The following is an 18,090-nucleotide window of genomic DNA, read 5'->3' on the forward strand; positions in this document are numbered from 1 at the left end:
CAAAGCTAGGGCACATGTAATATGGGTGGCATAAAACACAATCATGAAGAAGTTAGGAAATAATAACAAAGTACGGCCTCTAGCAGAACTAATGGTCCAAGGAATAGCCAATACCACTTGAGAGCTTGAAGCAAAGAACTGGCCCTGTTAGAAGTTCCGTGCTTCCTATGCCATGATATAATGATTGAGAGAGCAGGCTGGCTGTAGCATAGGAGGGCATGGCCTGTCACCTGATGATGACCTGGACTTTCAAAGTACAGAATAATACAAGTATAAATCATGTGCATGGGCGTGCACATTTGGTTAGTGTGTATTAGCGACAACGGCACAATCATGTGTCCGTCGTTACCTCTGGTCTACCTAACTCTCTTCAAGCAGTTACTTATTTTGTTGTGCTTGTGATTTCTGGCAGTTTTTCCTTAGTTTTGGGATGATCTCTGATCCTCAGGAGCCAGATTGTGGTCCTGAATTCTGGTAGGCAAGGGTAGGTCTCACAGGTCTGATGCATCTTCCTAATTGCATGGTTGAACCATGCTCTAGGAAGTACAGTTCTATAATATGTTACTTGGATAATAATAATGTTCCTGCCACAGTTCAAACTGAAAACCTGCACGACTTGGCAGGACTATATTTACCATAAATATGATATAACTACAACATCTCAAACAAATTTTTGTGCTATTGGTCGGCTAAGTATAAATGTGGCAGTGAACACCGACACACTTCCCAAGTTTCACAAAATATAAATTATGCATATATTTATGGAAGTAATTTAACTTCAAATGTGCAGTACTGCGTAAGATAAAGATTTATAAACAAGTGACTAGGAATACAGCACTGAATTGTATATTTGAGGAACCCAACATCATCACCACCAGTTTTCAAGTAAGGTCATGATACGAGCCTATTTAGTACCTTTTCATTTCCCCTGTATATCCCATGCTTCTTCACTCTTTCAGAATACTTTTATTATATACTAGAAACTCACTGTAGAGTGGAAAGATTTGATTTAAATCCAACAATCATGAAAAGGTTTAAAATATAGGCAAAAGGTGGAAGTGTATACTTCATATCTGGCTCAAATACGATATGGCTCGGTGCCAGTCATCCAGAGTGATAAAAAACTAAGTTACTTGAAAAAGGGAAGACAGAATGATAATTCTACTCCAAGTAGTTCATATAGGAAAGAAATGAAGCTCATTCTTTCAAAATACTATTTACCCCACTCTTCCATATATGACAAGTACAGTACTGTATTAAAAGATGATATAAAAGTTCCTAAATGGGATTGCTAACTCTGCCTACATGCCTAATCACAGTTTGATATTATCAGGGGGATGTTTAATATTTCAGATTTATGTAATTGATTTAGTTCCAGGATCATACTGAACAATATAAGTGTATTATTATACCTTAGAAGAATAAAATAATATTCAAGAAACAAAGAAAAACAATGATAGAATTACTGAAAAACATAAGCCAACAATCCAAGATTTAACACCATTATCATAAAAACACCGGTAATTCAAGTCACTTGTTTAACATGTTGAAGAGATATCAGTTCATCAAGCAGTGTAATATCACTTGTAAAATGATGCTGGCAAACACACCTAGAAATTCAGTGAAATAATTTGGATATTTTCATACTGGGATCCTCTTCAGCAAGAAAAAATATAACATGATTGAATCTATAGATAGTAATTAATGGTGTCCAATCATATCAAAGGATCTGTTCTCCCAGCAAGTTCTTGTCTAATTTATGATTTACTTAAGAGTGATTACTGTCTTAGTGGTGATGTGAGGTCATGTGGCATCACCTCACTAGTACTGACTACAAACACATCCTCCTATTATCTTTTTCTTCTGGAAACCATCCAAGAATGGGTCAAAACAACCCACTTTTTTCTGCTTTATTTACTGACTTGGGCAAAACCTGGGCATCTCAACTGTTGACTATATATATTACTGTGTGTCTTCAGAGAATGACTTTAACTAAAGAAAATTGACTTAAGTCCTAACGTGAACAATGATTCCATGTGACGTGAACAGCGATAATCCATGCAGGCTAAAGTGCCTATTATCTTAATAAGTAGATTAGATACTAACCTATCAGGCAATAATTTAAGAACAGCAGATAAATAAAACATGTTGATTGTGAAGAGGGCTCAATTTAGTACAGTGAGAGAGTACTGATTATACAATAAAAAAAATAAATGCAAAGTAACTTACTATTATTCAGCCTCCAAATAACATTCATTAACCTGCTAATATACATACATACCAAACACATACAAGTTGATGTTAGGAAGTACAGTACAGTAGCTGTTATCACAAGGAAATATTACAAGTTAATAATTAGAGAATTTTGTGAGAACAAGAGAAAAAGGTAACAACGATGGGAAAAGCAAATATTTAATATACAGTAGCATGCCTGTGATTATCCATATCTCCCCCTTCCCGGTGTTCATTCATAGATCCCTCTAAATCAAGTGTAGTAATCTTGGATGATATGAGGCACAATCAACCACGTACACACTGCCTATAATGCACACAGATTGTGTGTACAAGTCTTCAAATAATGGCAAAGTTAATTAATTAATAATAATAGCACCCACCTTCTTGACCTGCAGTAGACCAGAGCTGATTTGTCAAAGGCTCTGGCTAACTAACTCTGGTATTGAGGTACTGAACATAAGCTGCCAACATTAGTAACATGTAAAAATCACCTATTGAGGTACTGAACATGGTAGAGGGAAAAATTACATATTAATCAAAAGTGAGGATCCTCGCCAAATTAGGGGCTCTACAGACAATAAGAAATTCATTTGTTCACAAATGGGCATCATTATGTTGTCACTTTTCTAGTAAATCTACAAAGATCATGAAACGTTAAAGAATAAAGCAAGTACTAGGGTATGTATTTATTAAAAATAATTGTATTATTCTTACACTTAAAGAGCCTGTTAGTCCCCCTCACTTGCCTGTACTGAAGTTGTTAGTTTAAGCCAACTCAACATGATTTAGAAGCTTCAAGTTGTTTCAAGTTACCATATAATATTGTTTTGTCTTTGAAAATAATATAAAAATATGGTTAAAAAGCTTAAGCTTAAGAATTGTATATCAGTCTCTACACTGACCCCACCAAATACTATTCTGACATCAGACTAAACCCTTATCTAAACTTACTTCTACAACTTTTGTGTCAGCTCATTGTAACAGCCATCACAAACCCTGACAGACTTCTTGTTAGCTTCTAGTGGTGCTTGCTTATTTGAACAGTCATTACAAAATATCTGTCCACAGTTACGACAGTGATGGCGTCTGATAGTCCATGGAGAACATCTTGTTGCAACTTAGACAATTGAGCACTTCCGAGTCATCTGCCCACTTGCGACCGGCTAATTTTGTAGCTTCCATCTGGATATAAGCAGTAAGATCAGTTATATTTATTTCTTGTACATAACTAATACCAGCATCTGAAACAAAATCTATGCATTTTAAGAATTGTGATCAAAATATCTTGAAAAATAACTCACTATTGATGGGGGCCCTTGCTCAGAAAGACTTCAGTAAGCATTACAGTTCAATACAGTATTCCCTAAGAGAACAACACAAGGTGAAGAAATTAGTAGAAGTCAACAACCGAGTTTAGTTAAGAGAAAAGTCATTTTATGAGAAAATGACTTCACAAGACAAATAAGTAAAGTCGCCCATATGAAAATTATACCTGCAAATTTTGATTTTCTCTCCCAAGTTCATGAAGAGCAGCAGTTGAATCATCCAATTTACGTCTGAGTTGTGTAAGTTGGCCCTGCAGGCGCTCTACTTCAGATTCTGCTGCAACACATCGTTCCACCAGGCCTCTTTGTTCTTCACTGGCCGCTTCCACACGTACCTGTCACATAAATTAAAGGGTCACTCAACAATGTCTTAAAATGAAGCAAGAAATTTTCATACAAAAATTCTTTACCTAAATTTGCTATCATTTAATACATAATTATGCATAAGTATTGTACTCTATATTTAATGAATGACAAATAATATGCCAAAAAAATCTTCTAAAGAATATATAAACATTGTAAATGTCAGAAGCAATAATACTAATGTCATATTGTTGACAGTCCACAGGCAACAGTGGTTAAGTCCCCTGTGCAACAGTCCCCATGGCACAGTGGTAAGACACTTGCCCAAAACAAGCGCTTTGGCCTGGGAGGATTGACCGGGCGCCAATCCTTAACTGCAGCCTCTGTTCACCCAGCAGTGAATGGGTATCTGGTTGTTAAACGATTTGGCGTGCTGTATTCTGAGGAAAATTAGGATTAAGGACCTGCCAGAAATGCTATGATGCTAGTGGCTTTACAAGAATGTAAAAACTCTTGTATATATAATGGTAAATAAAAAATAAATAAAAAACCAGAGTTGAATGTAATGAAACGCCATTTTCTGGGTGAGCCCCAGAGGCTTCCTGGAGCTATCACGCTGATATGTGTTATATTAGTCTGGGGCATCAGTCAATTGGAGTTGACTGTTGCCACTGTTTAATATACACATCAGCCCGGTATAACTCCCGGACGTCTCTGGTTCTCGCCCAGAAAATGGCATTTCATTACATTCAATGCTGATTTTTTGATGCTCAGCCTCCGAACTGGATGGCTTGGGTAGCCGGAATGGGGGGGGGGGGTCCAGGGCTACCCCTCCTCTTCCAAGGGTGCGGGAGTGGGGGAGCTGCATGGACAGGTGGCGTGGCAGTGATGAATGACATTTGTTTGTTTCCTTAAGTGGTAGGGTGAGTGCTGCCTCCCTGTCTCCCTCTTCAGTTTTCGGTCACAATTTCTGGCTGCAAACCCCTAGTCAATGGCAAACATGGAATGCCCCCAACCACGTGGGGGCTTCTATAGGCCATTGCTTTCTCTCCGACAGGGCCAGGTTCTGGCTCGTAGACCCAAGTACAGTGGTACCTCGGAATGCGATTGTCCCTGTATGCGAGATTTTCGGAAGGCGAGGTGTATTTACTCCAAAAATTTGTCTCGGAAGGCGATGGTTACTTCGGGAGTCGAGTTTGAACGCGAGTTTGTTGATACGCGTACAGCCGACCTAGCGCGTGGTCGTTCGGCGATCGTCGCCCCTCTGCCCCGCTGCCCCTCAGTTCACCATTGTCTCGCGCGCAGTGACTACCCCCACATCAATTCTTGTCGTGAATTTTCAGTGTTTTGTTGGATTTTTGGTGATTTGTCTATACAATTTGTTATTATATATCTCACCATGAGTCCCAAGAAAGCCAGTGGTAAGGATAAAGGCCAGAAAGCTCATGTGAGGATGACAATAGAGCAGAAACAAGAGATCATTCGAAAGCATGAGAACGGTACACGTGTTGTTGATCTTTGTAGGCAGTACAACAAAGCGACATCAACAATATGCACTATACTTAAGAAGAAAGATAAGATTATGAGTGCTAATGTGGCAAAAGGAGTAAGAACATTAACGACACAAAGACCACAAATACTTGAAGAAGTGGAAAAGTTGTTATTAATTTGGATACACGACAAGGAGTTGAGGGGTGATAGTGTTTCGGAGGCCATTATTTCTGAGAAAGCCAGGGTGTTGCACGAAGACCTTCTAAAGAAGACCCCTGCAACGAGTGATGCAGAAAAGAAAGAGTTTAAGGCAAGCAGGGGCTGGTTTGAAAAATTTAGAAAGAGAAGTGGTATCCATAGTGTTACAAGGCATGGGGAGGCAGCCAGCTCAGACAAACCAGCCGCTGGACGATTTATTGACGAATTTAAAGAGTTTGCAGAGGCTGAGGGATACCTACCGCAACAAGTGTTTAATTGTGACGAAACAGGACTGTTTTGGAAAAGAATGCCTAAGAGGACATACATTACCAAGGAGGAAAAATCCTTGCCTGGACACAAGCCTATGAAAGATAGGTTTACGCTTGTGCTGTGTTCAAATGCGAGTGGCGATTTAAAAATTAAACCCTTGCTAGTGTATCATTCTGAAAATCCAAGGGTTTTCAAACAGTATAATGTGCAGAAAACCCGTTTGTCTGTGATCTGGAAGTCTAATAAAAAAGCATGGGTGACTAGGCTTATTTTTTCGGAGTGGGTGAATGAAGTGCTGTGCCCTGCCATAGAAAAATATCTGCAGGAGAAACAATTGCCACTCAGAGCCGTGCTTCTCCTTGACAATGCTCCTGCTCATCCTCCAGGCTTGGAAGATGATTTGATGCCTCAATGCAATAAATTCCTCACAGTTAAATTCCTTCCTCCTAACACCACTCCTCTAATTCAGCCTATGGACCAGAAAATCATAGCGAATTTTAAGAAACTGTATGAAAGGGCACTTTTCCGGAAATGTTTTGAAGTGACTGAAGCCACAAACCTCACCCTCAAAGAGTTCTGGAGAGAGCATTTTAACATTTTTAGTGCTTTAAAACTCGTTGACAAAGCCTGGCAAGAAGTGACTCAAAGAACCCTGATCTCTGGCTGGAGAAAATTGTGGCCTGAAGGTGTGAGAGAACTAGACTTTGAGGGGTTTGAGCCTATAAATGATGCGCCTATTGTTGAGGAAATTGTTAGTCTAGGCCAGAAAATGGGCTTGGAATTGGATGGTGATGATGTGGAGGAGTTGGTGGAAGAACACAACGAAGAACTGACCACCGAAGAACTCCTAGCCCTTCAACAGGAACAGGAAGCCAACACAGCAGCGAATGATTCTGCAGTGGAGGAGGAGGTGGTGGCAACAGCACCAGCGAATGTCCCTTCTGCAGTAATGAAGAAGGTGTGTCAGATGTGGGAAGAGATTCAAACAACTATTGAACACACTCACCCAGACAAAACTGTAGTAGGCCGTTGTCTTAATCTTTTCAATGACACTGTGATGCCTTACTACAGAGAGAGCTTGCGAAGAAGGGAAAAGCAAGCTTTCATGGACAAATATTTGGTGAAGAAATCGAGCAGTGAACCTCAACCAGGACCTAGTGGCACTCAGGTTAAACGTCCCAGGGAGAGCACACCAGAAAGGTCCTCACTGCCTGATGTGATTATGGAAGGGGACTCCCCTTCCAAACACTAACTCCTCTCCTCCTCCCCCCTCCTCACCATCTTCCATACGCCTACAGCACTCGACAGTAAGGTAAGTAATAACTGGAACATACTTTTGTAGGTTTATTTAGATGAATTAGGTATAAAAATTTAGTTTGATGTGGGGTTTTTGGGGTAGTCAGGAACGGATTAATTCATTTCCCTTTATTTCTTATGGGGAAATTAACTTCGGAATGCGAGTTTTCGGAAGGCGAGGCGTCTCCAGGAACGGATTAAAATCGTATTCTGAGGTATGCCTGTAGGTTGAATTCCAATAGACTGATGCCCCAGACTAATATAAAACATATCAGCCTGATAGCTCCAGGTGGCCATAGGCTCCCCACAAAAAAAATATTAAGGAAATAGCCTCATACAGTATACCATTCACAAATTTCAAAATAAAATGGCCTGTTTCTGATACAGAATGACAGTACTGTACTTTCCAAACCCAGAAAATAGACAACTGTTCTATTCACCTGTTTTCATTCACCATTCTTGACAGTTTTAGATAACTGTTCCTTCTCTTAAATATGCAATGTTTTTAAGGATTAGAATTAAGAATGTAAAAAGAGGATAGTCAAATGCATTATTGAAATAGCCTGGGATAGCTTCAGCAATGATGGTGTTGGTAACCCTCCAAAGGTTTGTTCATACCACTGCTTTCAGAATTAACAGGCATGAGAGGAATGAAACAAAACCTGCCCAAGCATCTCTGTCCTGCAGTGGGAATTAAAGCTGGGACTTTCAGTTATGAACTGATTACAACAACTAGTGCAGTATGCACTACAGGGCCCCTAGTTTGTTGCCTTGCTTTCTCGGGAAACTAATTACTTTTTATTCACACAGCTGAGAATTAGATCAATATATACAAAATGCAGCTGGAGCATGATATAGACCAATGGATGAACACTAGCATCGACTAACATGGGCTGGTGTCTCGATGAATTTGCAGATCAACATCACCACAACATCGAGACAAGGACCACAAATGCTTAGTTTTGTTTGGTGGTCTCATTACGGTTCCCTGACACAGCGAATTATTACCAAATCTTGCTGGAAACAACTTTACTGATGATTAGATCACTCTTAACACTTTCGCGCTATCTGGACGCACCGGCGCGTCCCGTTTCGTCTAACGCTAACGCATAGTGGACATAAAGTTGAGTCCTCTTTTAAAATATTTGTATAAAATTCAATTTTTATCCGATTTACTTTGGGTTTGTTTCAAACTGCGCGCTATGAGGCTCTCTTTCTCACCACTAGGCTGCATGGTACAATAAGTTCATGAAAGGTGTGGATAACTTCGATCAAATGGTATTTTGTCCCAAACGGGTTGCAGGTGGGTGACTTTAGCCGTTTATACTGGTAATGCTTCCCCCATATCATGTATTATATGCATATGTCTGTTTAGGGAATTTTATTCCGATCAATATACAACCAAAAATAACTGTGTGCAACAAGTATAAACTTGACAAACATAACAAAAGTAAAAACATTTCGTGTGTGTTTGACGCTCACTGATATGTTCCAGCGTTGTTTTATATTTGGCGCTATTCTAACTTACGCTTTGTTGATATTTTTTACCTATGGGCACATAGAACATTCTATTGCGAACACATTGACACAAAAATGAATGACGTACATAGAAAATTAATGTCATGAGAGTGAAATAAGTATAAACTTTCAAAGCGCCGTGCGTCGTCCCGTCACCGATACCGGGTAACAATTTCACCACTTCCCACACTCTTGCGGGCGGGCCGCATCATTATTCTACGCTTATATTCATATCACCGTGTTGGGAATTTCATTGCGAGTCCATTGATACCAAAATTAACGCTGTAGAATAAGTGTGGAGGTGATTACAATCCCAAGAGTAAAAACATTTTGTTGCTGATGGGCGCTCACGGCGAGTCATCTTCGTAGTTATTTATTTGGTGCTGGTATCCCTATACGTTTCGTGACTTTTTGTACTGATGTTCTTCTAGAGAATTTTATTGCGAACACGTTGGTACCAAAATGAAATACGTAGCATGAGAACTAAGGTCAGAAGAGTAAAAAGAGTATACACATTTTTGTTTTTACGCTTAAGCGATAAAAACGCAGCGCGCACATTCGGTTGGCTGAGTGACCTTTGCGGAGAGCGCGAAAGTGTTAAATATGGGCATAAACTGCCACATTATGTCCGGGCCAAATGAAGTGGCCTGTCAAAGCCTGTTCTACAACTGTTCTACAGTTGTAGAACTTGCTAGACAACATACTCAACCTCAAGACACAGATGAAGGTCACCAATAAGGATACATTACAAGCAGGGCTTTTGGAGGAAAGTATCGAGGTACAGAACTATAACTACAAAAGAACCACACTGTCTCCTGAACTCAAAGTGGCAGCTAAGAGCCTCTGTGAAAGCAACGTAATAGTTGTTAGAAGGGATGATAAGTCACTAATATGTCATTTTCAGAAAGAATGAATATGTATACAGCTGTACAGTACTGTAGAACCTCAATTCAATGAACCTCAACATCTACAACTCTCCAGTGCCTCAAGACTCCTAATGGATTTGGGCGGATCCCTGGTTAAATCATATATACTATATCATGGTTGAATGGGTTAAGACATGCGTCTGGGGTGGCTTAGATCGCTGATTTAATCCCTGTCCTGCTCCAATGATTTTCACAAAGTTATATCACGCTCTTGCCATTTCCTGCCGTATCTGAAGGAGGCATTTGGTGGAGAACTCCATTACGTACACCAGAGCACATGTGAGTAATTTGTAAAAACTTGAATTGACTACCAACTTGGAGCCACAAGACTCCTAGTGGACTCGGACAATTCCCTGGTTAAATTACTTAACCCATTTGACCATGATATGCTTTAAGTGCACGTCTAAGATGACCCAACATGCTGGGTCACTGTAATGTACGGGATTAATGTGCACAAACCTCTAGCTCCAGCTTATCTCCAGCCAGCCCAGCAGCTTCAGCTTCCAGGGTGGCAAGTCGACCCTCCAACTCTCCTACTTTTTCTTTTTGAGTTTCAAGTTGTTTAGTTAACTTCATTATCTGAAAACAAATAAAAGATTCAAGATCTGAAAACTAAAAAGATTAAAGAAAAACATTAACTCAAAGAACTCTTTACCAACAAGGTTCAAGTGAATAATATATGAGAGACATTAAATGAAGTTACCTGCATGTCCTCAAACACACAAGGAAAATACATTATAAATTATTAGGTCATTTCAAGAACAGAAGTAGCAATGCAATGTTGAATGTAACAAGATGCCCATTTCTGGTAGACCCTTCAGCAACTTCCCAGTGCTTATGCCAAATCTTAGACCCTGGGAGAGCTGTAACCCCAAGCCACGCTGGGATGGGGGGACAAATACCATCCCCTTCCCCAGTCTCTAACCATTGCACGGTGCAGAGCACCTTGTAGTCCTGGATGGAGGGTGCCCAGAATACCATGTGTTTTTTTTTAGGTACTAGTATAGGGAGTGATTCAAAACTCCTGTGGGTACACAAGGCTCTCATCCTATGTTTCAGGACTCCTGTAAACGGATGCCATCTTGGAAAAAAAAATCGTCAGCATCTGTGCTGGCTGTGAGAGCCTTATTACTGAGAGAGCAACCAAGGCTGGCACATGCAGGAGCCGTACACAGCACCTGTGTGCAGCTAGGGGCCGGGATCTATGAAGCTATGCCTTCGTAATACATCACATATTAGTCCAATAGCCCCAGGAAGCCGAAGGGGCTCCCCACAGAAAAGTCATTTGTGTGCCAAAGTTGGCATGCGTGTCTAAGGTTGCTTTTCCCTGGCCTAGGAAATGGCTGCCCTAAGCACATACAGCTTGAAGTGAACAATTTCCAAAGTCTACATAACAAGTGAGGCTTGTAAACACATGCACATAAAGCAAAGCATCTGAACAATGTTATGAAAACTTTACAATAGTGCAGAACTGTTAAGAGTTAACTATATACAGTACAGTACTACAGTACAGCGAGGGGTCTCGGGCCCAACCGTACCGAATAATTCAACTTTTACTGTATCATACACCAGTATGCTGTTTACAGTATTACTTGGTGATGTGCACAAATTTTGTATGAACAAACAAAATATTTCCTCTGTTACACAATTATACTGTACACAAGTCTTTTTAAGTACTGTACTGTATTGATTTGTCACTTGATAACATTATGTACCAAAATAGAACTGTGTGTACTTCTGGCAATATGGCTCATCTTAGAGCAACTTACGCTAGCAAAATAAATTCTTCCTATGTTAATATTTAATGTTTGCAATGGCATTTTCTAATAAAGATTCCATAAGTTACAACCAATACCACTGATTTACATCTTATTAGAAACTCGTTATAAATATTATCAGTGTTTTAATTTATATTTATTCTTGAAACAGAACAATAAAAGACTTGTACCAACCTCAGACTTTTGTGCTTCAGTCTCACTCTTTCGTTCTACTTGGATCTTGGCTATAGATTCCTTAAGAGCCAACATGTTAGTTTCAGCCTTGTCGCGCTCTTGACGCTCCGCTGCCAACTCTGCAGCATGTTGCCCCGACAGTGCACCTCTCATGGAGGCTTCCTCATTAATCTGTTTAACACAAGGTAACGTCCATAAACGCTCAATAATATACTCTACTTCATAACACTACATGTACAATAGGCCACCTAAATATAGTATACATTTTATAACTATTCAATAACAGGTATTAGATTTCAAAGCCCTCTTAAACTTTTGACTCTGACAATAGACAATGAATGGTCCATTATAACATATTTGCAATTTTTGACATAGTTATTATGTCTGCTTGGTCAGAGTAAAACCCAATGTTCTCTATATTACTCACACAACTAGCAGCTATGCCAGTCACTTCGAAACAATAGTGTTATGTGTAAGGAAACATCACTCTCTGGGCGGCATCTCACTAGCTTCCCTGACCTTGTGTCATTGCACAACCAAGGCATATCAATGGAACAAACAAGGTACATCAATGGCACAAACAAGGTACATCAATGGCACAAACAAGACCTGTCAATGGCACAAACAAGATGTGTCACACATGTCAGGCTCCTGATGACAATCTCAACCTACCCATGACAGAGGCTGACCCATTCTCTGTTGTACAAGAAGATCTTAAATAGCTTGGACTCGAGGGATCATACAAATACGAGAAAATCTGTATTATACTAAATAAACGAGGGAGTGTTTTTAGTCATGACGTTCAGAGATGATCACAAATATCATCTGTAAGGTAATGTTTTCTTAATTTTCAAGGCCAGCAAATCCTATCCATGTTGTCTCAGCTTAAATAAAAGTTAAGCATATTAGAAATAAAATGTTTATTGACATGAGAATAAAAAATAACATGTACTGTAATTTGTTGCATGTATATAACTGCCCAAAACACTATGCTTGTCAGTGGCTTTGCAAGAATGTACCGCTCAATTCCCCAATGTATGTACTTTCACAACCCATTGTTCCTTCATTATATTAACATAATCGAAATGCTTATTGCAATAGGTGACAGTTGAAGTCGGTTCACAACTGAGAGGTTCCAGGTTCAATTCCCATACAGATCACTGGGCATATTTCCTTACACCTGATTCCTCTCTTCATCTAGCAATAAGTAGGTACCTGTGAGATAGACAATTCTTGTGGGTTGCATCCTATGGATGATCAGTCATATGGATAGGGGAACCTCAATAAGGTTAACAGGCTTGTTGTCTCTGACTGACAATAGGAAATCAAGTACGGCAGTGTGTGGCAAGGATCACAAAGAGTTGTGTGCTAAGTAATTCTGTTTTCCTTATTTTCTTCAACAAATAAACCAACCTTTAAATAAAGTGAATGTTTGAAAAATAGAATGCTAATACTGTACAAGAATCAATTCAGTAAACCTAGAAACGATATAATTTAAGTAGTGTTGGTGTGGTGAGGTGCCTCACCTGACGAGATGCCTAACCTGATGAGATGCCTAACTTGATGAGATACCTAACCTGATTAGATGCCTGACCTGGTGAGATGCCTGACCTGACAAGACACCTGATCTGGCGAGATGACTGACAGACGAGATGCCTGAAGCTCCCTGGCAAGACACCTGAAACTCCCTCACTTACAGCATGACCTGGTAGGATGCATGAAGCTTCCTTACAGACACCCTGACCTGGTCCCAATGACACCACGCAATTTTTCTTCAGTTACTTTCATTGTTAGTTATCCGGCCACCCAGAGATTTTAACTAGTCAAGATAATTGAGGTTGCACTGGATACAAAAATGAATATTGTTATGTGGTTACCTTATCACCGAGATCCTTGACAGTGCCTTTTAACGTTGCTGTCTCTTGAGCGAGTGTGACCTTGTCTTTTTGGAGTTCCTGAACCTGGTCTTGAAGTTTACTGCAGTCTGTTCTTGCTCTCTGTGTAATAATGGAATCACTAAACAATGGCAACACTTGCGACAAATATTAAAGATGCATTATTTTAATATTTACTTTCTAAATATATCGCATCAACCTATTATGACCAATGCTTGATGCGAAGAAAGGCCCCACTTAGAGCTCCCTAGCCAACTCAAAATTGTGCCTGAACAGAGGAGCCAGATTTTCTGAAAGGAAAACAAATATTAAAAAAGAAAAGACAAGCTGGGCTTCCCATGGAAGAAGACAGCAGGAATGAGTAGCCCAGGGCAGAGGGAGCTCCCAGTTAACCAAATGCTAAAAGTGCAACATATATATGGAGAAGCCAAAGGACACCATAGGCGGAGCGAAAGATCAACACTGAGACAGAACGCCTAGAACAAGTCTCAGATCTGGGATAAACTAAAAGCAATCTGAAACCACAGGAAACCAAGGCGAAGAATCCACAGTCCTGAGAACTGAGCACAAACCCCAGAATTATACAGCACACAGTACAGAAACTGCCTGGCACACAGGTTGGCATATAGCCCAGAAACAACATGGCATATACAGACACAGCCCCAAAAATAATAGGAAGTACAACCTGATGGGAGCACAGTCCGAAAAGAGCCAGGCAGAGAAATTGGGAATAGCCAGAAATGAAGTCCATGTAGAACACACACACACAGCCCAGACAGAACTCGAGGCAGAGCCAGGCACACCTTTTATGCAGAGCCTGGTATACAGCCCTGATAGCTTGCAAACTGCCAATGAACAACCAACAACATGTTACAGGCTCACCATAGCCCATGCTACATGGTCACTTCGTTCTGAGTAGCTAAATCTGAAACAACAAACAACAACAACAACATGGCATAGTAACAGCCATACACATAGCCCCCATGAAGAAATAGGTACACAACCTGGGCCAAGCACATTGCTCAGAGGCAGGCAGTCCAGACTGAGTTTGGCACACTGCTCAAGCTGAGCGATGTACAGAGCTTGGGCAGAGCTGGCAACACAGCCTTAGCAATGCCAAGCACACAATCTGCAAACATCTGAGTGAACATCCCAGGAATAGCCAGTCACAACCCAAAACCATATGGCAAAGGACAGAATCACTAAGGGGCAGAGTAACACTATGCGACTAGAATGAAAGTTCACACCGAGTAGAACACACATGGTCATAAGAAGAGAGATCTGAAGAAACACCATTACCATATGCAACAAAGATAAGTGGCCCATGTCCTGCACATGTACGAAGAGGGTGAACACAGCTTGCTGACAGAGAGAGGAGACTCCAGTCCATTATAGGAAATGTCAGAAGTGAACATGAAAAAACCAGCGTTGAATGTAATGAAACGCCATTTTCTGGGCGCGTCCCAGAGGCTCCCCGGAGCTTACCGGGCTGATATGTATGTATTAGACCGTGGCATTAGTCTGTTCAACTGGAGTTCTTGCCTACTAGGGACCACTGGTGCTTTGAGGTGGTCTAATAATGACTATTGACAATTATGATTATTATGACTCCTAATGACTGTTGTGACCACAGAGGTGACGAGGAGTGTCTATTGCACTTTGGAAAACAGTTCACTTTGGGCAGTCCAGAACTCCTGACTTGTTCCTGCAAGGACAAGTGGCCACCATCGGTAGTAGACAGTGTATTGGCCGTTGTACCTGTGCAGAATTGTGTGGACTGACATACCCAGAATTTGGCCAAGAGGAGTTACAAGACGACAGAACTGGCCATCTGCTGAGAAGTTCTGCTAGCTTGTAGTTAGACTTCTGCCAGGGTGTTTGTAAAGACCCCTGGAAGTTTTATTTGTGACCCCTGTCAGCATGTTACTGAAGACCTCTGCCAGTGTGTTTCTGGAGAGCAGACATTGTGTATTTGGACATCGTGACGATACGGTGTGGGACTGGCCCATGGTGAGTAAGGTGAACTCGCCGGTGATGACCACTGGACGTGGATGACGTATACTTGAAGATAGTGGACTCATCGGGATTTGAAGAACACTGCAGATATATTAAGTGTCCTGTGTGAAAGTGACACTCTGTGTACATATGTGTAGTTATATGATAGAGATTATATCGGTAAAGGTGTTATTTAGTATTGTTTACTCCCATTCTTTCTGCTTCTCCTTGCACGATTACTTGTTTCTGCCAATTCTTGATAACTTACTAATGATTTCATGTGGGAGCAGTGAAGAAGAAAGAGGCATAAAGTTCCATAGTAAGCGATTGAAATAAGAACCGTTACTGGCTCAGTGAGGCCGTAGCAGGTACTAATACAAATATTCATTCAAATTGGCATTCAATATATTTATAGACCTATGAACATCATCTTAACTTAATCGTTAATTTTTATACATGAGTTTCTTTAGCTATGCACCATGTGAAAATATCTTCTGCAAAATATAGACCAAGATAAATCATACGGTAGTTAAATAGCATCAGAAACAGTAAGTACAGGATGAAAAATACTAATACAATTTATAAGATGCATTTCCAGAAAATAGAGAGAAATACAAACCTCCAAATCTCCTTTGATGGTCTTGATTTCATGTGTCATTAAAGCTTTATTTCTATCCAGGGAATCTTTTTCAGACGTAATAATGCCAACTTGCTCAGATAATACCTTGTTTTCATTTTTTAAACTCTCACATTTTTCTCCCAATTCCTTCACTTCTTCGGAGTGTTTTACAGATTGCTCTTTCACAGTGCTTTCCAGCTGGGCTTTGTTTCCTTCCAGAGATACTACGCTTTCTAGCAATTTGCTCTTATCGTTTGCTAATTTCTTGAGCTCTGCCTCGATGCTTGAATTCTTTACATGCACTGCTTTTAACTCGGTGTCTAAGGTAGAATTTTGTGACTGCAGCTTCTGAATTTTATCTTTCATATTCTCAGCCTCCATGAGAGCCACTGAAAGCTTGCTCTTCAAGTTTTCTTTTTCAGTTAATTCTAATTTATATTTGCTCTGCAACTCTTCAGTATCTTGTGTTATTTGTTTTATTTTCTCTTTGAGAGATTCAAATTGACTTTCAAGAACTATGGAAGCTGACTGTACACTAAGTAAATTTTCCTGAGTGTCTTGAAGTCTTCTTTCTGCTTCTATTTTCTTTGTTTCAGTTTCAGAAATTTTCTTCTTAACTTCAATAATTTCTTGGTCTTTTGCTTTTGCCATTTCCTTCTCCTTGATTATATCAGTCTTTAGAATATCAATTTCCTTGACTTTGTCTTGTAATCCTTCAATAATTTTTTCTTTCTCTCTTAAATTACCTTCCAGTGTTGTAGTTCTGGTATTTGAGTCCTTAAGAGCATTACTAACATATGTCATTTTATTATTTAACTGTTCAATTACTTCAGATTTTACTACAAGGGCATTTTCTGCAGTAGTTCTTGCATGTTCTGCATCTCTAAGACTTTTACGAAGTTCTTCCACTTGCTCAGACTTCTTCTTCAAGACTTCACTTTCCTCTTTAGATGCATCATTTACTTTCTCCTTCAAGCTCTCTAGTTCGCCCACCTGGAAAGGAAAGCTAATGAGTTTGTTTTCTGCAATAACTTGCCGTAATCAAAATATTTTTGAAAGAATTATCAGTTAACTGTGAAAGTTAAATTTCTATTAAGATACAATAAGCCTGAAAACAAAGGCTTTGGGTTTATATGAATAATAATATAGAGCATTCCCAAGTGCTCTCTTGGGAATGCTCTTCCCACTCAATTACTTCCTAAATTAAGTTTCTGGTGTCTCAATAAGAACTGTAACATGTAGTCAGGTACTGGCCTCACATAGAACTTCTCAAATGGGTCCTGAGGGGTCAGACTGGTATTAGGGAACACTGGAGTGCTCTAGCTAAGAAACCTGCTCAGCAACCTAACCTGCCTACCATAAAGTGACACCAACATATACACAATAGGATTCTCCCAATAAAGTATGTCATGCAATTTCTAACATGAAGACACTCTGCAAACAGGGGGACATGTAAAAAAAAAAACAGCGATGAATGTAATGAAATTCCATTTTTTGGGTGAGACCTGGAGGCTCCCCGGAGCTATTTCGGGCTGATGTATATACTGTACAGTATATTAGACCGTGGAAATAATCAATTGATGGAATTCTTAGTTTACCAGGGACCACGAGCCAGAACCTGATCCTGGATTCCCATTCCTCATGCCAAGTTCTAGTGGAAAGGGCTTTCTGGCATTCTTCCTGAGGTCTTGATAATTCGTTTTATTGGCCTTTCTTGGTTGGAGTGCGATCCTGCCATCCAAGTCAGGGCTTTAGTCCTCCTGAGGTAGTGTGCTTCTTTTTTGGCCACCACTTTCCCTGTACTTAGAGGTGGCAACTGAGCCACCTGTCTAGTCTCGGGACAATTGGTTTCCTCCTTGCGGCTGGCTCACTACCGACGTCCGGTGTATTGGGTCCTTTCGAGTTGTCCTTCAGTGTCAGGATTTCAGGGTGTTTCTTTCCACATTTTTTCTAATCCCTGATGTACTTTGGCATTCCTTCACAGCCACTGTTTCATCCAGTTAGTTGTTGGTTGCCAGCTTCATTTTGTTAGCTCTCTCTTACCCCTGGATCCACAGCCAAATTCTC

At 40.2% G+C, this 18,090-nt stretch overlaps 1 protein-coding gene across 1 annotated transcript in view; it reads right to left on the reverse strand.

Annotated features, from left to right (window-relative positions):
* Window positions 1–3,046: 3,046 nt before the first annotated feature.
* Window positions 3,047–18,090, reverse strand: part of LOC123773882 (early endosome antigen 1) — a 29,723-nt gene continuing 14,679 nt past the window's right edge. Inside the window, 7 exon segments of the mRNA XM_045767809.2 lie at window positions 3,047–3,329; window positions 3,331–3,417; window positions 3,728–3,895; window positions 10,022–10,141; window positions 11,515–11,685; window positions 13,392–13,511; window positions 16,024–17,016. Of these exon segments, the coding sequence (XP_045623765.1) occupies window positions 3,189–3,329; window positions 3,331–3,417; window positions 3,728–3,895; window positions 10,022–10,141; window positions 11,515–11,685; window positions 13,392–13,511; window positions 16,024–17,016 (1,800 nt within the window). The 3' untranslated portion in view covers window positions 3,047–3,188.

This window comes from Procambarus clarkii, chromosome 91, assembly GCF_040958095.1.
Source record: "Procambarus clarkii isolate CNS0578487 chromosome 91, FALCON_Pclarkii_2.0, whole genome shotgun sequence".
NCBI classification, from domain to species: Eukaryota; Metazoa; Arthropoda; class Malacostraca; order Decapoda; family Cambaridae; genus Procambarus; species Procambarus clarkii.